The 16,906-nt window shown below is 42.2% G+C and overlaps 1 protein-coding gene across 1 annotated transcript in view; it reads right to left on the bottom strand.

Annotated features, from left to right (window-relative positions):
- LOC115591724 (BMP/retinoic acid-inducible neural-specific protein 3-like) overlaps positions 1 to 16,906 on the bottom strand; it is a 60,597-nt gene that overhangs the window by 18,417 nt on the left and 25,274 nt on the right. The window contains exons 3-4 of the mRNA XM_030433961.1: positions 7,209 to 7,399; positions 4,849 to 5,039 (exon numbers count right to left, since the gene is read on the bottom strand). Of these exons, the coding sequence (XP_030289821.1) occupies positions 4,849 to 5,039; positions 7,209 to 7,399 (382 nt within the window). The remainder of the gene's footprint in view (positions 1 to 4,848; positions 5,040 to 7,208; positions 7,400 to 16,906) is intronic.

Genomic DNA, 16,906 nt, shown 5'->3' with positions numbered 1-16,906 from the left:
GATTTGTCCTGGTCAGGCTTGTCAGAGGACAGTTGGTGTAAAGTGACAGATGGATGAGGCGAGACAATGAGGGTCAGTCGATCAGTAACACAATCATAGAGGGCTGAAGGGCTTGGGAACTCATATTGAGGCCGGTGCTGCAGGGAAGTGAAAACCCAGTGTGGGGCTCTTTAATCAAAAGCCTAATCCAGAAGAAAGGGGTTTGTGAGCGGAAGAATAAATATCCCCTCTGAATGGGAAAAGGAAAATGAAGATAATTTCAGTGCAATTCTTCGACTATAATATTTATATCACATTATAAATCCCTTGTTTCCCTCATGAGGGATTTTAATCCTGATATGAACGTGAGGAAATGAGATACAATGCTGTGTTTCACACCACATGAATATTGAATCCATATAAGGAATTATTTGATATGCCATATGATATGCCATATGGCTACACATTGACTGATGAGCAGAGTATTCAATTTCCGCTTCACATAGCAGCTGCTATTCACTGTAGATGCATTCTGGTATATTAAAAATACTTAATAGGACATTATTGGCCACCTGTATCTTGACACATGGCTATATGAGGGAATGAAGCGAAGGCTGGTGCGCTGTGGGAGGGGGTTTTTTTTGTCTTTCATCGGTATATTTTCATTCTTATTTCATGATGTGAACTTTTGGTTCAGGTATTTCACCGACTCATTCAAACAGCAGCGTGGGAGGAAGAGAAGCACATGACGAGGCTATGATCATAGCCACAGCAAAGTTATTATTATATAGCGGATTTCTGAATAGCAACAAACCTTTAATGCAGCCTGGCACGCAAATGTTTACAATGTACGCTCTTGGTTACTGAAGAAGTCTGCCAGAGGAGCTGAGATGTGCTCCAACTTTAACCTCTTCTAAAGGAAGGCAGAACCTTTTTTTCCCCCCCTAAAAGCTGCTTTGAATGATTGTTGGCCACTAGAGGGCAGTATTATATATATATTTGCAAATACAACTAGATGTTGATTCCCTTCTGCGGGAATAAACACCCAAATTCACATTGGATTGGATTTTTTAACTATTGGGATATACAATATGGATTTGTCTTCACTCCTGTTTAACAACCTGACTGCAGCAGTGGTCCAATGGCTGGTGAGTGCTGAGTTAAGTGAGCGGTTGAACTGAATTCAAACACACAGATCCACACCGCTGCTTGCTAGCTTACGGTCAATGTAGGGAAGACAAATCTGGCTGTTTGCGGCTAATAAATACTCTAACACGAACAAACACGAATTATAACTGTCAAATTTGGGTAGAAATGTTAATGGACAAGGTGTAAATTATAACTCACGTCATGTCGATTCTTGTTTGCCGAGGTTTGATAAGAGCAATAAGCATGATATATATTACGAGCTGGTTATCGCCACGTCACATACTCGCTTGATTCAGTGTTCAATGCAGCTTCGAGCCATTACTCATGGATTTATGAGTGTGTCAGTATGTGGATACTTGATTTACCAACTTTGTGTCTTTCTGTCTAAAACATATTGCTCGGTAGTCTAAGACTACTTTTTCATGTTACCATTCGGCGCCCTGATGCCAGAAAAATGCTGTGAAAATGAAGTTTGTCTTGACTGTGATCGTAGATGATCGAGTTAGCCGTCTATCTGCTCCTCGATAGTCCGGGCAACAATCGATTGAGTCAGGGAACACAAAAAAGTATTTTCTCTGCCATAATGAGAACACTATACGACCGTGAGGCTGTCGACAAGATGAAAATATGAAGCCAGACGTCCCTGCAGTTTCCTCCCCCAAGTCTGTCTGCAGGCATTGATGAACAAGCTGACAGCAATCACAAATATGGCCTGAGTCAGTTGGGGATATCGCCATTAGGTCAGTCTAGGAAAACTCCCCAACGCGACAAGAATGCTCTTGAACAACTCGAGTCATTACTTATTGTAGAAGCAAGCTGATATGATCACAGACTCCACACCAAACCCCCAGCATAGCACAACAGTAACAAGCTTTTCCTCCAAAATGAGCTTCAATTTCCCCTTTGCATGCAGACAGCGGGGGGGGGGCTTTGCCTCGCCAGCCCTTTTTTCCATTCATTCCTCAAGTCACTCGATTACAAATTCATGCAGAGGAGTTGTATCTGTTCCACTGCTGCGTGGGTCAACGCCCTGTGGCAAATGATGCGCATGTGTGGAAGAATGTGTCACTCCTTTGACTCACTTTCTACCAGTGATGGAGGTGAGCCTCTCCTCTTTCCACTTCCTACCTGTCAGTTACGCCCGCTGACTGCCTCTGGAGCGTGAAAGCACACTCTCTTCCTTTTCTGTAGCTACAGAAAAAACCCTAATTCCCAAGAAATGAAACACACAAAAGCATCTGCCTCTGCACCTCTGATGTGCCCACCTTAGCAGCGAAAGAAATACCCAGCCCTCCCTGAACACAATGTAGTGCGAGGACAGAGCTTTGATAGAAGTGCAGGGAGTCTGATTCATGTTCTGCTATAGCCGAGAAAGCCACACTTCACAGGCCGACTACCACTGTGTTCAGAGGAATAAAAAAAGCAGAAAGGAGGGTCATCCGCCTCTCCGCAGCCCTATTAACCCCACGCTACCTGAAGGTGACAACCGGAGGCAGGAACCTGTCACGAGCTGTGTTTCACAAGATTCATTTATCTTCCCCTCGCCATATGTGCACATCACAGAGCTTCCTCCAGCCTCGATGTGCTCGCGGCGGCTCGAGATCGTATCTCACCGCAGGCAGGCTGATAAAAAGCATCGTTTTCCACTTCACCGTCAATCACTGTGTTGTCACAGGAAATCGCACCGACAACTACACGTATGACATTTGAAGACGCGGCTTTTCTAATTTGCGCGCCTCAACTGGAGGCGGCAGGGAAATTTGCACTTGCGATTAAAAATCGGAATCTGTGATTGTTTCTGATGAACAGCGTGTGCACTTTACATAGAGATTAACGGGTACGAAGAGATCAAGTGGGAAATGAGTTTACATCTTTTCAAACGTACTTATCTATTTAGAGACTCGATATTAATTTAGCACAGTATCTCTAATGTGTTTGACTTTCTTTCTTATTATGCGATGAATCTATGCAATAGGCCTATATGTAATGTTCTTATTGTCTCTGAATGTGATCTAAACAATTAATCCAAAACTGAATTATGGTGCAACATTCAAATCTGCTGTGATGTTTTGATAAAGGTAAACTGTGTAACAATGTGCCATTGTAACTGAAGCATTATGGTGCTACAGAGCTGTCTCTGCCTACGAACCATAGTCTCCAGGCCAGCCCACTCCCCAGGATACAATATTAGCAGTAAATGTTTACCCCAGATAGGTCCGGGGTTGACATGTTTAAAAAAACAGGGTTCACATTACTGTATGTGCTAGATAGTTGACTTTCACATCGGGAGGTGGAGGGGGACGGAGGTGGTGTCATTACAGCCGACAAGGCCGCCAAATTGCCGCCCGCTGTCCTCGTCGCAGCAGTGGATGCGTATTTGTAAGGACGTCTGAGGATATTATTTTTTTTTTTGTCTATGGCTATTTTTCACAGGAAGTTTGAGACCATCTCCATCCGTGATCGAGCCAACCAAAACATTATTAAGCCCAATCATGGATGTTTTTCTCACCTTAACCAGAGATTTTTTTTGTGAGAAAACCCTAACCGGAGCACAGAAAAATGATACACGAACAATGAGGGAAAAACAAGGAATACACGGCGTTTCTTCCTTGTGATGAGTGAATGTATCTGCCAGTGGAACAAGGGAAAATTGTCTAAAATTAAGTCCAACGTAGCACACTGAAATTATAATTTCCGGGCGATTGTATCTTATATTAGGTGTGATGAGACAGTTTGTGTGGAAATTAGACAAAGACACCGAGTGAGATTGAGGTTTTGCAGTGTTGTGACAAGAGAGAAACTGAAAATTGAACCTAAACGAAACGTTCAGTTTTAACTTCTCTGTGGTTTTGAAGAAGCGCACTGATTGGGTGAGGGATCGTGCTTATTTGGTACAGACACCAGCGAAACATCAAAAATGACTATTCCCCGTAGACTCACATAAACAGGACCTCTTTTTGCAGAGTGATCAACCCCACTCACTTGCTCAATTGCTTTTTACAAAAACAGTAACAGTCCCTTGAATCTTTCAACGCTGTCATTATGTCCACAAAGGTTCCTTGTGAGGTCTGCCCTTTACCCATCTGAAACAGCCTAAGACATCATGTATTTGAAAGTTTCCCACGGAAACGGGATGAAGTTATTGAAGGAGAGGATATCACATCAATTCCAGTTTCGGTAAACACGCTCTGCTTTCAGTCAAAGAGGGGCTTTTACAAGAAGCTTCTCCGGGCAGCATCCCATTTTATAGCAGCTCCAGATGGCAGTACGAGGTAAACCTTAAATCCTAAAACCCTGAAATCATGTACTGTGATTTTGGAAAAAAAGCTCATGTTTACAATCAAAGCCAGTCTGATGCTTCATAACAAAGGAACAAACAAAACAAAAAAAAAAAAAAAAAAGGAGAGAAGGGAGAGCAAGGTCTAATTTTAGGGATTCAAGTCTTAGCAGAGCTCTCTGCTGCTGAAGAAAACAGCTTGTTTGAGTTTTTTTAGATGATTTTCGCTCGGCTTAGTCTCGGCTACACAACAGTTTAAGACATTTTGTTTTTACAGATACTGTAGGAAAAGCGACAACAAAAAGGCTGCCAAAGAAACAGGGCAGACGGCTCACTGTTACTTAATCTGATACCGACTGAAGAAAGATGACATACTTGACAATCAGTGCGCTTGTCTGACAATGTGCCTCGAGGACACAACAATAGAGATACGAGGGCGTTACCTTGATGGCAGTGGAGGCGATCTGGATGTGGTGCAGCTTGCGCAGGGTGCTCTCCCTGTCAATGAAGTAGGAGGCGGCCAGCTGGTGCAGAGCTTCCAGAGTCACAGTGGAGGAGTTACCCGAGTAATCGCTCACTTCTGCTTTCTTACTCAGTTTCCTCTTGTCCACAAATATCGTTAAGGCCTCTTCTCCTGCACAGAGACATCACAATTATTAACAGAAATAATTAAAGGGGATAGGGTGCGCACAAAATCTATCGCCATTAAGGGCTTCCAAGTGTAATCCCACTTTAAGCTTCTCGAAGGCTGAGGTCCGCTTCTCAGACATAAAATCAAAGAGGTAATATCTTAAGTGTTTAAGTGATTTTGGGGTGTTTGGTGCCTCTATCTTTGGTGCTAAGCACTCACGCTGGGGCGTTTATGCATCGCACTCTCCCACAAATCACTTCATCAAAAGATTGTGCCAGCTAGTGTCTGTTCGTTTCTCTCGGATTCTCCGTTAATGAAGTTTGAGTGCCTGCATTTGCCGCTGTTTTCGTGGCGGATAAAAGCTCTTTTGTTTTACATTAATCCAATTAACCGATCTAGCGTTTTGCCACCTGCCCTGCTCCAGGAGAGACACATTCGCTAAATATTCGGGGGGGGGGTTGAGAGCACGGAAGCAGCCATACGGGGGTCTCTGAAGCACAAAGACACTTGACCACAGTTAGGATTAACCACGTCAGCGCGTATCAGTGGCCGCTGATCATAAGCGATCAGCACTTCACAAGCCTAGGGGCCACGGTGCAGCGCACTCTCTCTGCCGCCTGAGAGTCCCCAAGACACTGCACATCATATTCCTCATCATAATGCAGTGTTAATGCTTCAGGGCCGTTTCTCTGCCCACCGCCTGTCTTCCTCCGCTGCTGAAGGGCACCCTCTTAATATCGCAATCTATTTATTAATTTCACTAAGTCCATATGTTTCTGAACACAGAGGCAATCCATTCAGAACCACAGAGGCATATCTCTGGCAACAATCCAATGCAAACTCCTCATTCTCCTCTCTTCATACCACTAAGTGCTGGCTGAGAGCCAGAGCGAGGGGCTGCATCAGCTCAGGCAGCTGGTAGGGCTGCAGCACATACAGCCACTCACAACAGCGACCTCTCCTAAGCTACGAGTCAGGTCTGAAGTAATTGACAAGTGTTGCTCTGTAAAAGCAAATCTGCTTTGCAAGACCTGCCCGGGCCTCTCTCCGGCATCTGAAGTAAATATTTTTTTTTCTTCTTTTTTTCCTTCACTCAGAGGACCATTAATGCTTGTCCATTCATCACAGCGCAGAAAACCAAAAATGAAGTAATTGTGATTGGGAGTCACAGTACACAGGCTTTTACATGGATACATAAATCTCTGAAGAGTGATCCTGTGCTGCCACCGGAATTATTATTTTGTTGTGATGTGTTATTCAGTTACTTACTGTGACTGAGTTATTGTGTTTTTCCATATGCAATTCCCGTGAGAGCAAATTCTAAAAGCTTTTATCAACACAAATTGCATATTTTACTAAAGCCTCGTTCCTTAAAGCATGTTTTTCCTCCTATTACTGTAAAATAACACTTGGGTGAATTAGCTCTACGCTGGAATACTTTCTTTGACATCACTCACCAGGCGGTGAGCATGCTGACTTTACCTATATAAGAACTTGCATCAGAGTTTCTGTCGATGCAATTTGTAAACTTTGTAAACTCCAACTGAAGGTCTAAGAACAGAGGATGTCATTCACTGTACAGATTGTAAAGTCCAGTGAGGCAATGTGATTGTGATTTTGGACTATTTGAACAAAACTGATTTGATTTGATACCTAATCACTTTTTTTTTACATTACTGCTGAAATGACTCAGCATGATCATCATCGTTGTGGCCCTTGTTGCAGGGTCCTCGTTTTCAATCAGATCAGCTGAAACAATAGAGAATCAACCGAAGAGAGATTTCAACCAACTCCCAGAATTAATCGTAAAATCTGCCAGCGCTGGTAACCGTTTTATCCAACAAAATGGACTGTTGCCTACTGAGAAGGAAAAACACTGCTTTTGTCTGAATCTGTTTGAAATAAAAAAAACCCCACCGTTCCAGAGAATACTCTGATTTTTGAACGTGTCTCCTTTGTTATTGGAAATTGCCCACTTGCTGAGACGGACCGCATAGCTTGAAGTGAAAAACTAAAAGGGTGAGCGGCTTGGCGAACAAACACGGTGGAGTCTCCAGTCCAATTTTTTTCAAAAGGTTCAATTAGTTGGTGTATACGGGTTAATGTGTACCACTATAATATCTTAACAATGTCATCAACCTGCAGTCAAACGTCGTCTTTGTTTGTGTTTACCTCCCAGTGTGGCTGACAACAGGAAGTGAGTCCCATACTTCCTGATCAGATTGTCAGTGATCATCTGGGTGGTGGGTCTGCGGCCCAGGAGTCGGATGTTCCTGATGAACTCAGGAGTCAGAGGTAACGGAGACTCCAAGAAATCTCTCCTTTCCACAGCCAGGTTGTTCACCTTCCATCTCCCAAACTCCCTGCAGGAAATCATAGGGAAAACAAGAGCACAACAATGTAAGTATACACTGTGTTAACAGTGGAGTTCAGCCTAGAATGTGGTACAGGAGAATTAGAAGGATTAGTCAATTAATCTGACTATTAAAATACAGCAACATTATATGGGTGCGTACTTTGCTTAAGGCTGATGATGCAACCGGAATAATGACGAGCAGAGAGACAGAGAGGGGCAGAAGAACAGAGAGGGAGTGAGCAGCAAATTTAATTCATTATGTCCCTCTGTGCTTTTGCTATGTAAGGAATCCCTCGACCATGCCGACACCGTCTAAACCAAAGTGAGAGTGAATTGATGGAGAAGGAGAGAGAGAATGAGAAAAACGAGAGAAAGCGAAAAAAACATCCAGACAAAAACCTTGATTGTCACCTGGGACAGATGCGTGCTCCTTCTACGCGGCTGACAGATGTTTTCCTTAATAGCCCCATCATGACAGAGAGATATACTTTGTAATGAATCAAGCACAAAGTGGTACAAGAAATGGCCATACTGTTCCAATAGAGGATGCGTTCAGTACCGAGGGCGGAAAAAAGTGGGGGTGTGCGAGCAGTGTGATAATAAAGAATATCACCGACCTCGATCATGAGTGCAGCTTTTTAAACTGTGTTTATATGAAAACCTAACACCTCATTGATTAGAATATCTCTGGGCATGTTTGCATTCCGGGCCGCTTTAAGATGATAACACGATGCACAATACACAGCGACGGTGCCGGTCCAGGCGGCAGGAACGGTGCGGAATCTTTAATAAGACTCTGAACGCTGGACTTTCTTCTCTCCTATCTCCCTCTTACAGCCTTTGAGCTCCTGTGACTTTCTTTTTTTCATGTACGAACCAAACACATAATGTACAGGAGGGAAAAAAGAAAAGAAAAAATAAAAAAACAACAGATATGTCAAAGGCAGCATGGCAAGCTGAAGTGAGGCAAAACCCGACGAGCCAAAGGATGTTCAATCAACAAAGAACAACCCGGCACTCTGCAGGCATTCTGAGGTATTGTTGTAGAACATTTGCCCAAAGGCACAGCTCTTTGAACTGATACCGCATTTGGCAGTGCTTTGACTCGCAGCCTATACAAAGTTATTCCACTACCAGAGACTTAAATGTGTTTAGCGGAACACTTCCATGTGAAGCGTCCTTCGCAGATGCTTGTGTCGACTCCTCGACCCGCGGTTCTGCACTCAGCATAACAGAGGGAGCGCTCTATGTATTAAAAAGCAGGCTTACAGCGCGTGTGTTTCATTCGTCTGGCATTTGGCAAAACAGCGCAGACTTTAGGCTGAGAACACTGTGTTTTATAGAACAGAGGTGTGCACGGCATCCTTCATCTAAACAGCTCGGCAAAGTCAAACAAGTCAGACAAGACTGATGAGCTGAATTACTGTTTTAGAATCTCAGAATAATACATTTTATTTGGCTAAAAAAATGAAAAACATCCCCTACCTTCAGTGTGAATTATTCAGAACCAGGTGTGTCATTGACATTAAAATGGACTACTATTTCTTTCAGAAAGAACACAATGTCATCATGTCAACAGAATGTCATGTATGGCAGCTGGAACTGGAACAGAAAACCATCAGGAGCCTCCTAGTACAGGCGGTATGAGTAAGGTTGATTGCAGAAAGTAACTCATTTCATCATTTCGGTTTTGATCTGAGACACTAATGACTGTACAGCTTTGCAGAAGCCTCATGAGTGCGAAGTTAATCACCGACGGAGCAAAACCAAAGATAAAACTAAATCAGCAACTTCCACTTAGAAGCTGAGCTGTGAGCTCTGACATGAAATGTTCAGAGTTGAGATATTACACACCGCTAACTGCGAGGGCCCAGACACATGAAAGCAACATCAAAGAACGAGCGGCGAGGAAACCCGACCGTCGCGTCGTCTCACGACACTTGTGCCTCGCTTAAAAAGCTGCACTCGAACGCACCGCAAAGTCCACAGCTGACGGCCGACCTGCATGTATGTTCTGCACGTGCATACCACCAGGTGAAGGTCGTCCATATTTGTAATTCGAAAAAGGGAAAACCGGAAGACAGCGGATACTGTTGTCATGAAAAAGCAGCATATTTACACCACTTTCCCTAGTAAAGCCATTTTTAATCAAAACTATGTCTGATGAAAATGAGCAAATGGCGAAAAAAAAAAAAAAAAAAATGATACTGCACTTAATGGGGGAAATCGTTGAAGCTACCATGACCGGGTCAAGGTGATTCCTCTTCATTTTCACATTTCTCTTCTCTTGCTCAGCTGAACAGCAATTCAGAGTGCATTCTCTCCCCGGCTGGCTCTGCCACAGATTCAACATGCTCATTTGGCTGGAAACTGTCAATGTGGGCTGACTGCTGCCAGTGTTGCAGGACACACTGCAAAAACTGGGAACAACGACGATCCACGTAGAAAGAGGCCGGCCACCCGAAGTCCTGTCGGGACCCCAAAACAAAACTCTGCTGAGGCCTAAGGGCACCGTGGTCTCAGTGCTTTTCGTTTGTCAACTATGGTAACATCTGAGCATCGTTATGGTATTTTGCTAACATTTGCTATTAGCACTCAACGCAAAATCCTGACGTTGACATGAAGATATTTCGTTTTTCAGGTTTTGGGTCAATAATCAAAGTATTTACTCATTTCAGTTTTCAGATCAGTCATCAAAATTATTACAATTCATCATGAGGGGGACACAAATGTGTGTAGCCGTATTTCAAGGCAATCCACCCAGCAGTCATGGAGACCTTCCACTCAAACTGATGTGAAACTGGTGAATCTGCCCTGGAGGTGGCACTGCAGTAAAATTAAGGGGATGTGAACCATGGAAACTGTTTAACCTTTGAAGTGATATTAATTCACCTTGTGAATGCTCCGTCCATTATTTCCTCACAGATAACCCCAATTGTGTGTCCATGGATACAAACCTGCAAACACACACACACAGGTGCCAGTACCTGCCTGCCCACACACCCAGTAAGCTGCAACGCCAGGTTGTTTAGGTCCGTATCTCCCAAAGAAAAATCTGCTAATTTCGATGAAAGTGCTTTCACTTGCCCCGAGCAGGCGCGGCTACAAGCTGTACTCTGACCACTGCTGACCTGCTGTCATAACAAATTGGATAAAAGAACCAACGGCCAAACTCCATATGACCAAGGCAGCACAAGATCAGAAATGCAAGGTCAAAACAGCTTGCTTTACAGAAAATATGCTCTCAGAACTGAGCATTCAGCCCCAGAACTCCAGGCCTGTACCTTTTGCCTTGGGTATGAAGGCTGTAAAATATGATAACAACAATCAATCGGAATCTGTTTTTTGGGGCATTTGTGTCACCATGAGGTTGGATTGGTTTGTCAGTTACAGTACTACTCATGTTTAACTTTGAAGTCAACATGGATGAGAGCTCCTTAACGTGATCAGAAAATTGGAAATTTTAACTTCTGAGACCATGTGATACAATCAGACAATCAGGGATCGGGTCCCAATGCCATCTTCAGGGGTTTTCTAAAGCAGAGGCCACACGGAGGGCATCCTTTAGTTTTGACTATTAGACATTTAATTGCCTTCTGGAAACTTTTTGTGCATGTTAACAACCACAAAAACCTCTCCAACAGCAAATCAACTCCGGGTGAGCAAGACTTCAGGTGGCAGACATTAATGCTCTCCATCAACATATCATTGATTCTTTTAAAATTCTGTCAATGACGCGCCCCGAGGCAAATAGCGGAACTTTAAGGGCCAATCGAGATTTCAGCTAGTTCCGATTTCCCCCACAGCCTCGGCCGCTGGGTCCACCCATGTTTCCGAGGTAGTAATCGCTGAGGTCATGATGTGTTTTGTTCTCATTTGATTTTGATTGATGCTCATTCAGCACGTGCTTTTCATGTTAAAATGCTGAAGATTTGTAAACAAGTTTACGTGCTTTACAGAGTTAATTAATTCTACATTAAACGTGCTGTGCTGAAAAATAACACTCCTGATATGACAGCAGGAACGGAAGCAGTAGATGAGTGGATCTAATCTGACGAGAATCATAATTTTCAGGTTCATTTTAAAAACATATTTTGGGACTACATCTTTATCATACCTGCTGTTAGAAACCTCAAATGTAAATCACATTGGATAAATCAATATGTAGCTTCCAGTTTTGTACAGTGGGAACATTCTGAGGCATTTTGATTCACTTCTTCCTTTCAGAATTCAGTGTGGCCCACAGGCACAACAGAGGAAAGGCCACGACCTCTGAGGAATGGAGAAGAAGAGAACTCTGCAGATTTCTCTCACATGAAGTACGCCATCTCTCTCGTGTTCTTTTACTTTCTTATAAATCTTTTTGAATCCGCTCCGTACGGTCCAAATGTTTTTGGTTTATTCGAGTTCCCAAAATGAAGTGTTCTTCAATATGTAAAAAACAAAAACAAAATGATTGTTCATTAAATCATTTGTTAGCAAAGGAAGTGTTCCTCCATAGACCTCAAGCAGGTAATCATCAGAGCAGCGGGGCTCATCCGTTGTTTCACAAACAGTCAGATAAAGTAAGAGCAACTAAAATAAAGAGAGGTTAATTATGTGTGGGTTGGTAATAATTTTAAATTAAAATTGTGTCGATGAAAACGAGCCAAACAGAGAAACATACGAAAAAACCCACCTGCAGAGAGTTAACCTATTTCAAAGTCTGTAACTAGGACTAATTAAATATGTACTTGCAAAATCAAGACGCTGTTTGAAGACCATAACTATCTTTGATGTTTGAAAAAAGAAGCGCGACTCTGATTATTAGGCCATGGGCGAGATTGTATTTATTTTTGCGAGCGCTCTCCCACCGTCACAGATCTGCACGGCAATGAATGTATAAAGAGACTGTTATGAAGTCACAGACAGATATCACAGCTGTAATTATAACAGATCGGTCGTGATTACTTTGAAATTTCTCGGGGAGGCTGCAGGAGCGCGGTGCCAATTTTTTTTGCAATCCGCCTGGCTCTGCCCCCAATTTACTCACATAATCGCGCTCATACGAGAAGAAAGTAACGGGAAAAATGTCCCTCAAAGAGCCGTCTGCCTTTTTGACAGAGCACACGTTTTTTTTGTTTTTTTTTGATGGGGTACATCCCGATGCTTTTCAGAGAACAACAAAAGGATCGCTTTGAACACCGAAATCACGAAGCAGCCGTGTAGAAATGCACCTGGGTCATTGTCTTGACTGAGGGATTATTTTCGCAACATTTCATTACGCGGCGGTAAATAAACGCTCCGTGGATTCACGTGAACTGCGCCGCTCTATCACTCAAGTGCTGCACTTTTCTTTCTCCAAAAACACGAGCTTGACTGCTGTAATCAGAACGGGTTGAACAACCTTGGCTGCTCATGATGGATGGAGAGAGTGTGGCCTTTTGAAAGGGTATATATCACATTAAACCAGGAGTAATGAGGAAAGCGCGAACACCCAGATGTTTGAATGATACAAAGTGTAAATTCTCCCCCCGGAATCCAAACTGCCGCTCGCAGGAGTTCGAGCGAGCTGGTGGCAAAGATCCTGCGACACGCATCGATTTCAGTTGCCGTCATATAATCGCGAAACAAGACACTGATTCACACGATATTAAGCAGAAACTGCGGGCCGCGTGTGTGCGCAGTAAACATAATGATGTTAAATGGATATGTGGTACCCGCTGACCTTTTTGCTGACACTGTAGTATTCAGACAAAGGCTGTGACTAATCTCTTGCTCAGATATATCTAGTGTAGCTATTAATCTTCACCTCATTTCATGCCATACAAATAAATGACCTCTTCAAATGGGACACTGTGTCGCCCGAGTTCCACTTTGCAGGCGCGAGAGCACTAGTTCAAAGCCGCAGCACATTCTGAGGAAAAAGAGGAATACACAGTGGAATGGGGGGGGGGGGCAGAGAACAGGTAGAGTATTCGCGAATCCCCGCCGTCGTTCGTTTCTTCAGTTATCGTTGACTGTGATAAGCTAGCCCTGTCTTATCTTAAACCCCCGATAGGCCAAATGGTTCGTCCAGCGGGGAGAGGAGGAAATGAAATGGGTTTCACCACGGAGTTCATTTTTGGGGCCTGCAATCCTCCCTACAACCAGCTAAGTCATTATTATTATCAATTTCAGTGCTCCTTTTTCGCCAAGGTACATCACTTTCATCAGTTTAACTCTGTGGACCCTGTCACGGCCAAGTTGTTTGAGTTGTCGAATTTCCTCCAGATTTAAAGAGGCCCCTCTTTTTCCTGGCCGGTTCCAAATATCTGCAGTGGCAGAAAGGAACTTGAATACTTTTACTCACAGGAACAGTTCACCCAAAAACAAACTGGGTCAGGCTCACCCACTTCAGACCAGCTAATTCAGTTGTTTAAAATAATTTTGTAATGCTGTTTTGCTGTGAACATTTTTCTTTGTGGACTATGACACATCACATGGCTTTCTATGGACATGTGGGTGAGTAGATAATAACTGAATTTTCATTTTGAGGTGGACTGTTCCTTTAAGTTGAGCACTTGAGTATTTCTATTTTATGTCACATGTAATACTGCTACTCCACCGCATATCAGATTAACATATTTTCCTTTTCCGTACTGAATTCATTTCATAGCTAGTTACTAATAAACATATTGTAAGCTTATCAAATAATAGAGTATTACACATCATCACATTTAACTGTTAAGGTCTGCCTGTCCTCACAAGCATAAACAGCTGTATAGGTCTGTGCAGACAGCTTAGTACAACCTGCCTCAGTAAAGTGCCTTAAGTGATCAGTAGACTGGAAAAGTGTTACATAAATGCAAGTCCATTTACCAATTTACCAATCCATTATTACGCTTTTTTGTTTGCTGGGAATCGACCTCTAGTTAAATCAGGTGTGCAACAATGTCTGCAGAGGTGGAGGATGGGACAAACAAGCGCAGGATTTTTACCCAGAAAAACAAAACCAATAGACGTTTGTGACTATTAACTATCTTTTACATTACTATGCATTACATCACATCACATAGATTACTCAGTTTAACGCAAACCGTGATCTCTTTTTGTTTCCTTACCAGGTTTTGTTGCCTGAACCTTACAAACTGCAATCGGTTCACAACAATAATTACATAACAATGACATCTGGACCACTCCAAACATCGCTGGTGCTCTCCAACAGCCATCGGTCAAATGTCAAAGATTTTCGTCTGGTTGTGGGAGCAATCATAAATGTCAGCATGTGAGTCATTTGGGCCATATATATCAATTTGGAAGCCATCTACAATCAACCTATTCAGTCATTTGGGTATGACGTTGATTAAGGTCCAAATAGATACCAATACTACCCAATTTTCACAAGATTGTAAAAAAATATAAATATAAATACAGATGTATTTTTCTTCTTTCAGACACTATTAATCATGTAACAAGCCACCAGACTTTTGGACTATACCTACAATAGTAGGTAAACTGCTAATGCGCAATTTTGCATTGGTAACAATCTAAAGATCACTGCATATCAAATGTAATAGTATGAAAATTAAATGAGTCTTTTCCGCACATAAAGTATGTTGACTTTTGACACTTTAAGTGCACATAGCTGACAACACTTCAATAGGGGTTTGATGCAGAAATTGTAATAATTTATATTAAAGGATTTTTAGATTAGTGTATTGCTACTGTTAACCAAGCAGAGGATATCATTTTTCTGCCTCTGTGCTGTCATATTTCTTGTATCCACATTCATTTGCTGGCAGGCAGCCTAATGTTTAAGCAGTTTAATAACATTTAATGAGTATAGTGAATTTTCCACAGTCAAATAATATTTATAATGAAATCATATCCCATAAAAAATAATCACATGCATTATCCAAATGCAATGTGTTCAGAACGCGGCCAAATACATGTCAACAGTCCTGCCTTCACCCCAGTGGCTATGGCAGCTTTCCCTTGGCAGTGTTTCCTGAGGACAGGTGGCTAAGGCGGAAGGCCCACATTGTGTTTGCAATGGAAGCAATGGGATTGCTCTCCAGTGACTCGCCAAAACACACATTCACACATCCACATAAAGCACAAACCCTCTTTCATTTCCTTTAGTTACATTTTTTTTTCAAATTCAAACAGTAAGAGGCAGGAAATTGAATAGAGGGATGACTTGGAGTGAATCCATTAATCCATCATTGCTGAGGTAGCTCAAACACTAACTTGGAGCACGGAGTATGCTAAATTCTAATAAATACAGGCAAAGACAGATTACCATAGATCCGGACTACACATGAGAAAGACCAGATAGAATAATAATTGCCACTTTCAATCCAATCCTTTCTCGTTTGAAGTCGGCTGCCAGAAATAAAAATTTACAACAAACACAAGCTTAAGATGTATCTGTCAGGTTAGTATTGTTGAATCTGAGCAATGGACAATGACAGTTTGTTAAGTAACACAATGTGTAATATTCAGCACCAAAACTGCTGAGACACTGAAATGTTGGCAGGAGAGACTTTTTTCTCCTTGTACCTTTTCCTGCTGTAAAACTGTAGTTTATAACATAACAATAACAGTATATGGCTCCTTCTTGCAAGACTTTACCGAATGTGTAAATATTGTTAGCAGTCAGACTGAGCAAAAAATAGCAAACCTAGCTCATGAAAAATGTAGGTAACACTTTGTAATAATCATCATTAATAAATGGTAAATTGATAGTTATCAAACTTTAGTTAATAGTAATTCATAACTGTATTCAGGCAGAGCAGTGGTTTTGTTTGAATTCAATGCTAACATTAGCATAGCCTCATCAGAGTACCATTGAGATGTTTAGCAGGTTTGTTCACTATCTTAGTTTAGTGTGTTAGCATGCTAGCATATGCTCGGTAGCACTCAACACAAAGTACATCAGAGTCTGAAATAAGTATTGTGACGCGATGATGTCACTCTACAGACAGTTAAATGCACAAGCTGCACACAAATGCAAAAATATAGTTTTATGATGTTGTGAAGTCGCATGGGCTCATGGGAGTTGCTGTCTGTTATTGGTAAACAACCACCATTTCCAATGAAAATGTTTCTAACTTGACTCAGACAGGAATGTCCACAGATGAGGTAAGGTATTCCACCTTCATTCATGTTACGATTAGTCAAGTTCCCTGACTTCCTTCCTCACTCCCTGACTTATAATCTGATGTTTCCCCAAAATGTATAGCAACAGACGACTAAATGAAGTGCACTGTTTTTTGAGATTTTACTGCAAAAATGTAACATATTCTATCTTTAAGTTATTATCCAACTCATATCTGGTTAGTTTTCCAGACTTATCCTGCAGGGATGTTAGTATCAGGATATAATTTAGAACTCAGTAGGGTTTATCCTCTGGGGACACTGACTGAATACAATTTCATGGCAATCTATCTAATACTTGTAGAGCTATTTCAGTCTGGATCAAAGTAACAGGCTTACACCATCATCCATCCATGCTGCTAGTGTGGCTAAAAACCTAACATGGGGATATAAA

This window comes from Sparus aurata, chromosome 11 (assembly GCF_900880675.1).
Source record: "Sparus aurata chromosome 11, fSpaAur1.1, whole genome shotgun sequence".
Taxonomy (NCBI): Eukaryota; Metazoa; Chordata; class Actinopteri; order Spariformes; family Sparidae; genus Sparus; species Sparus aurata.
This window is presented reverse-complemented; position numbering and strand designations above follow the sequence as displayed.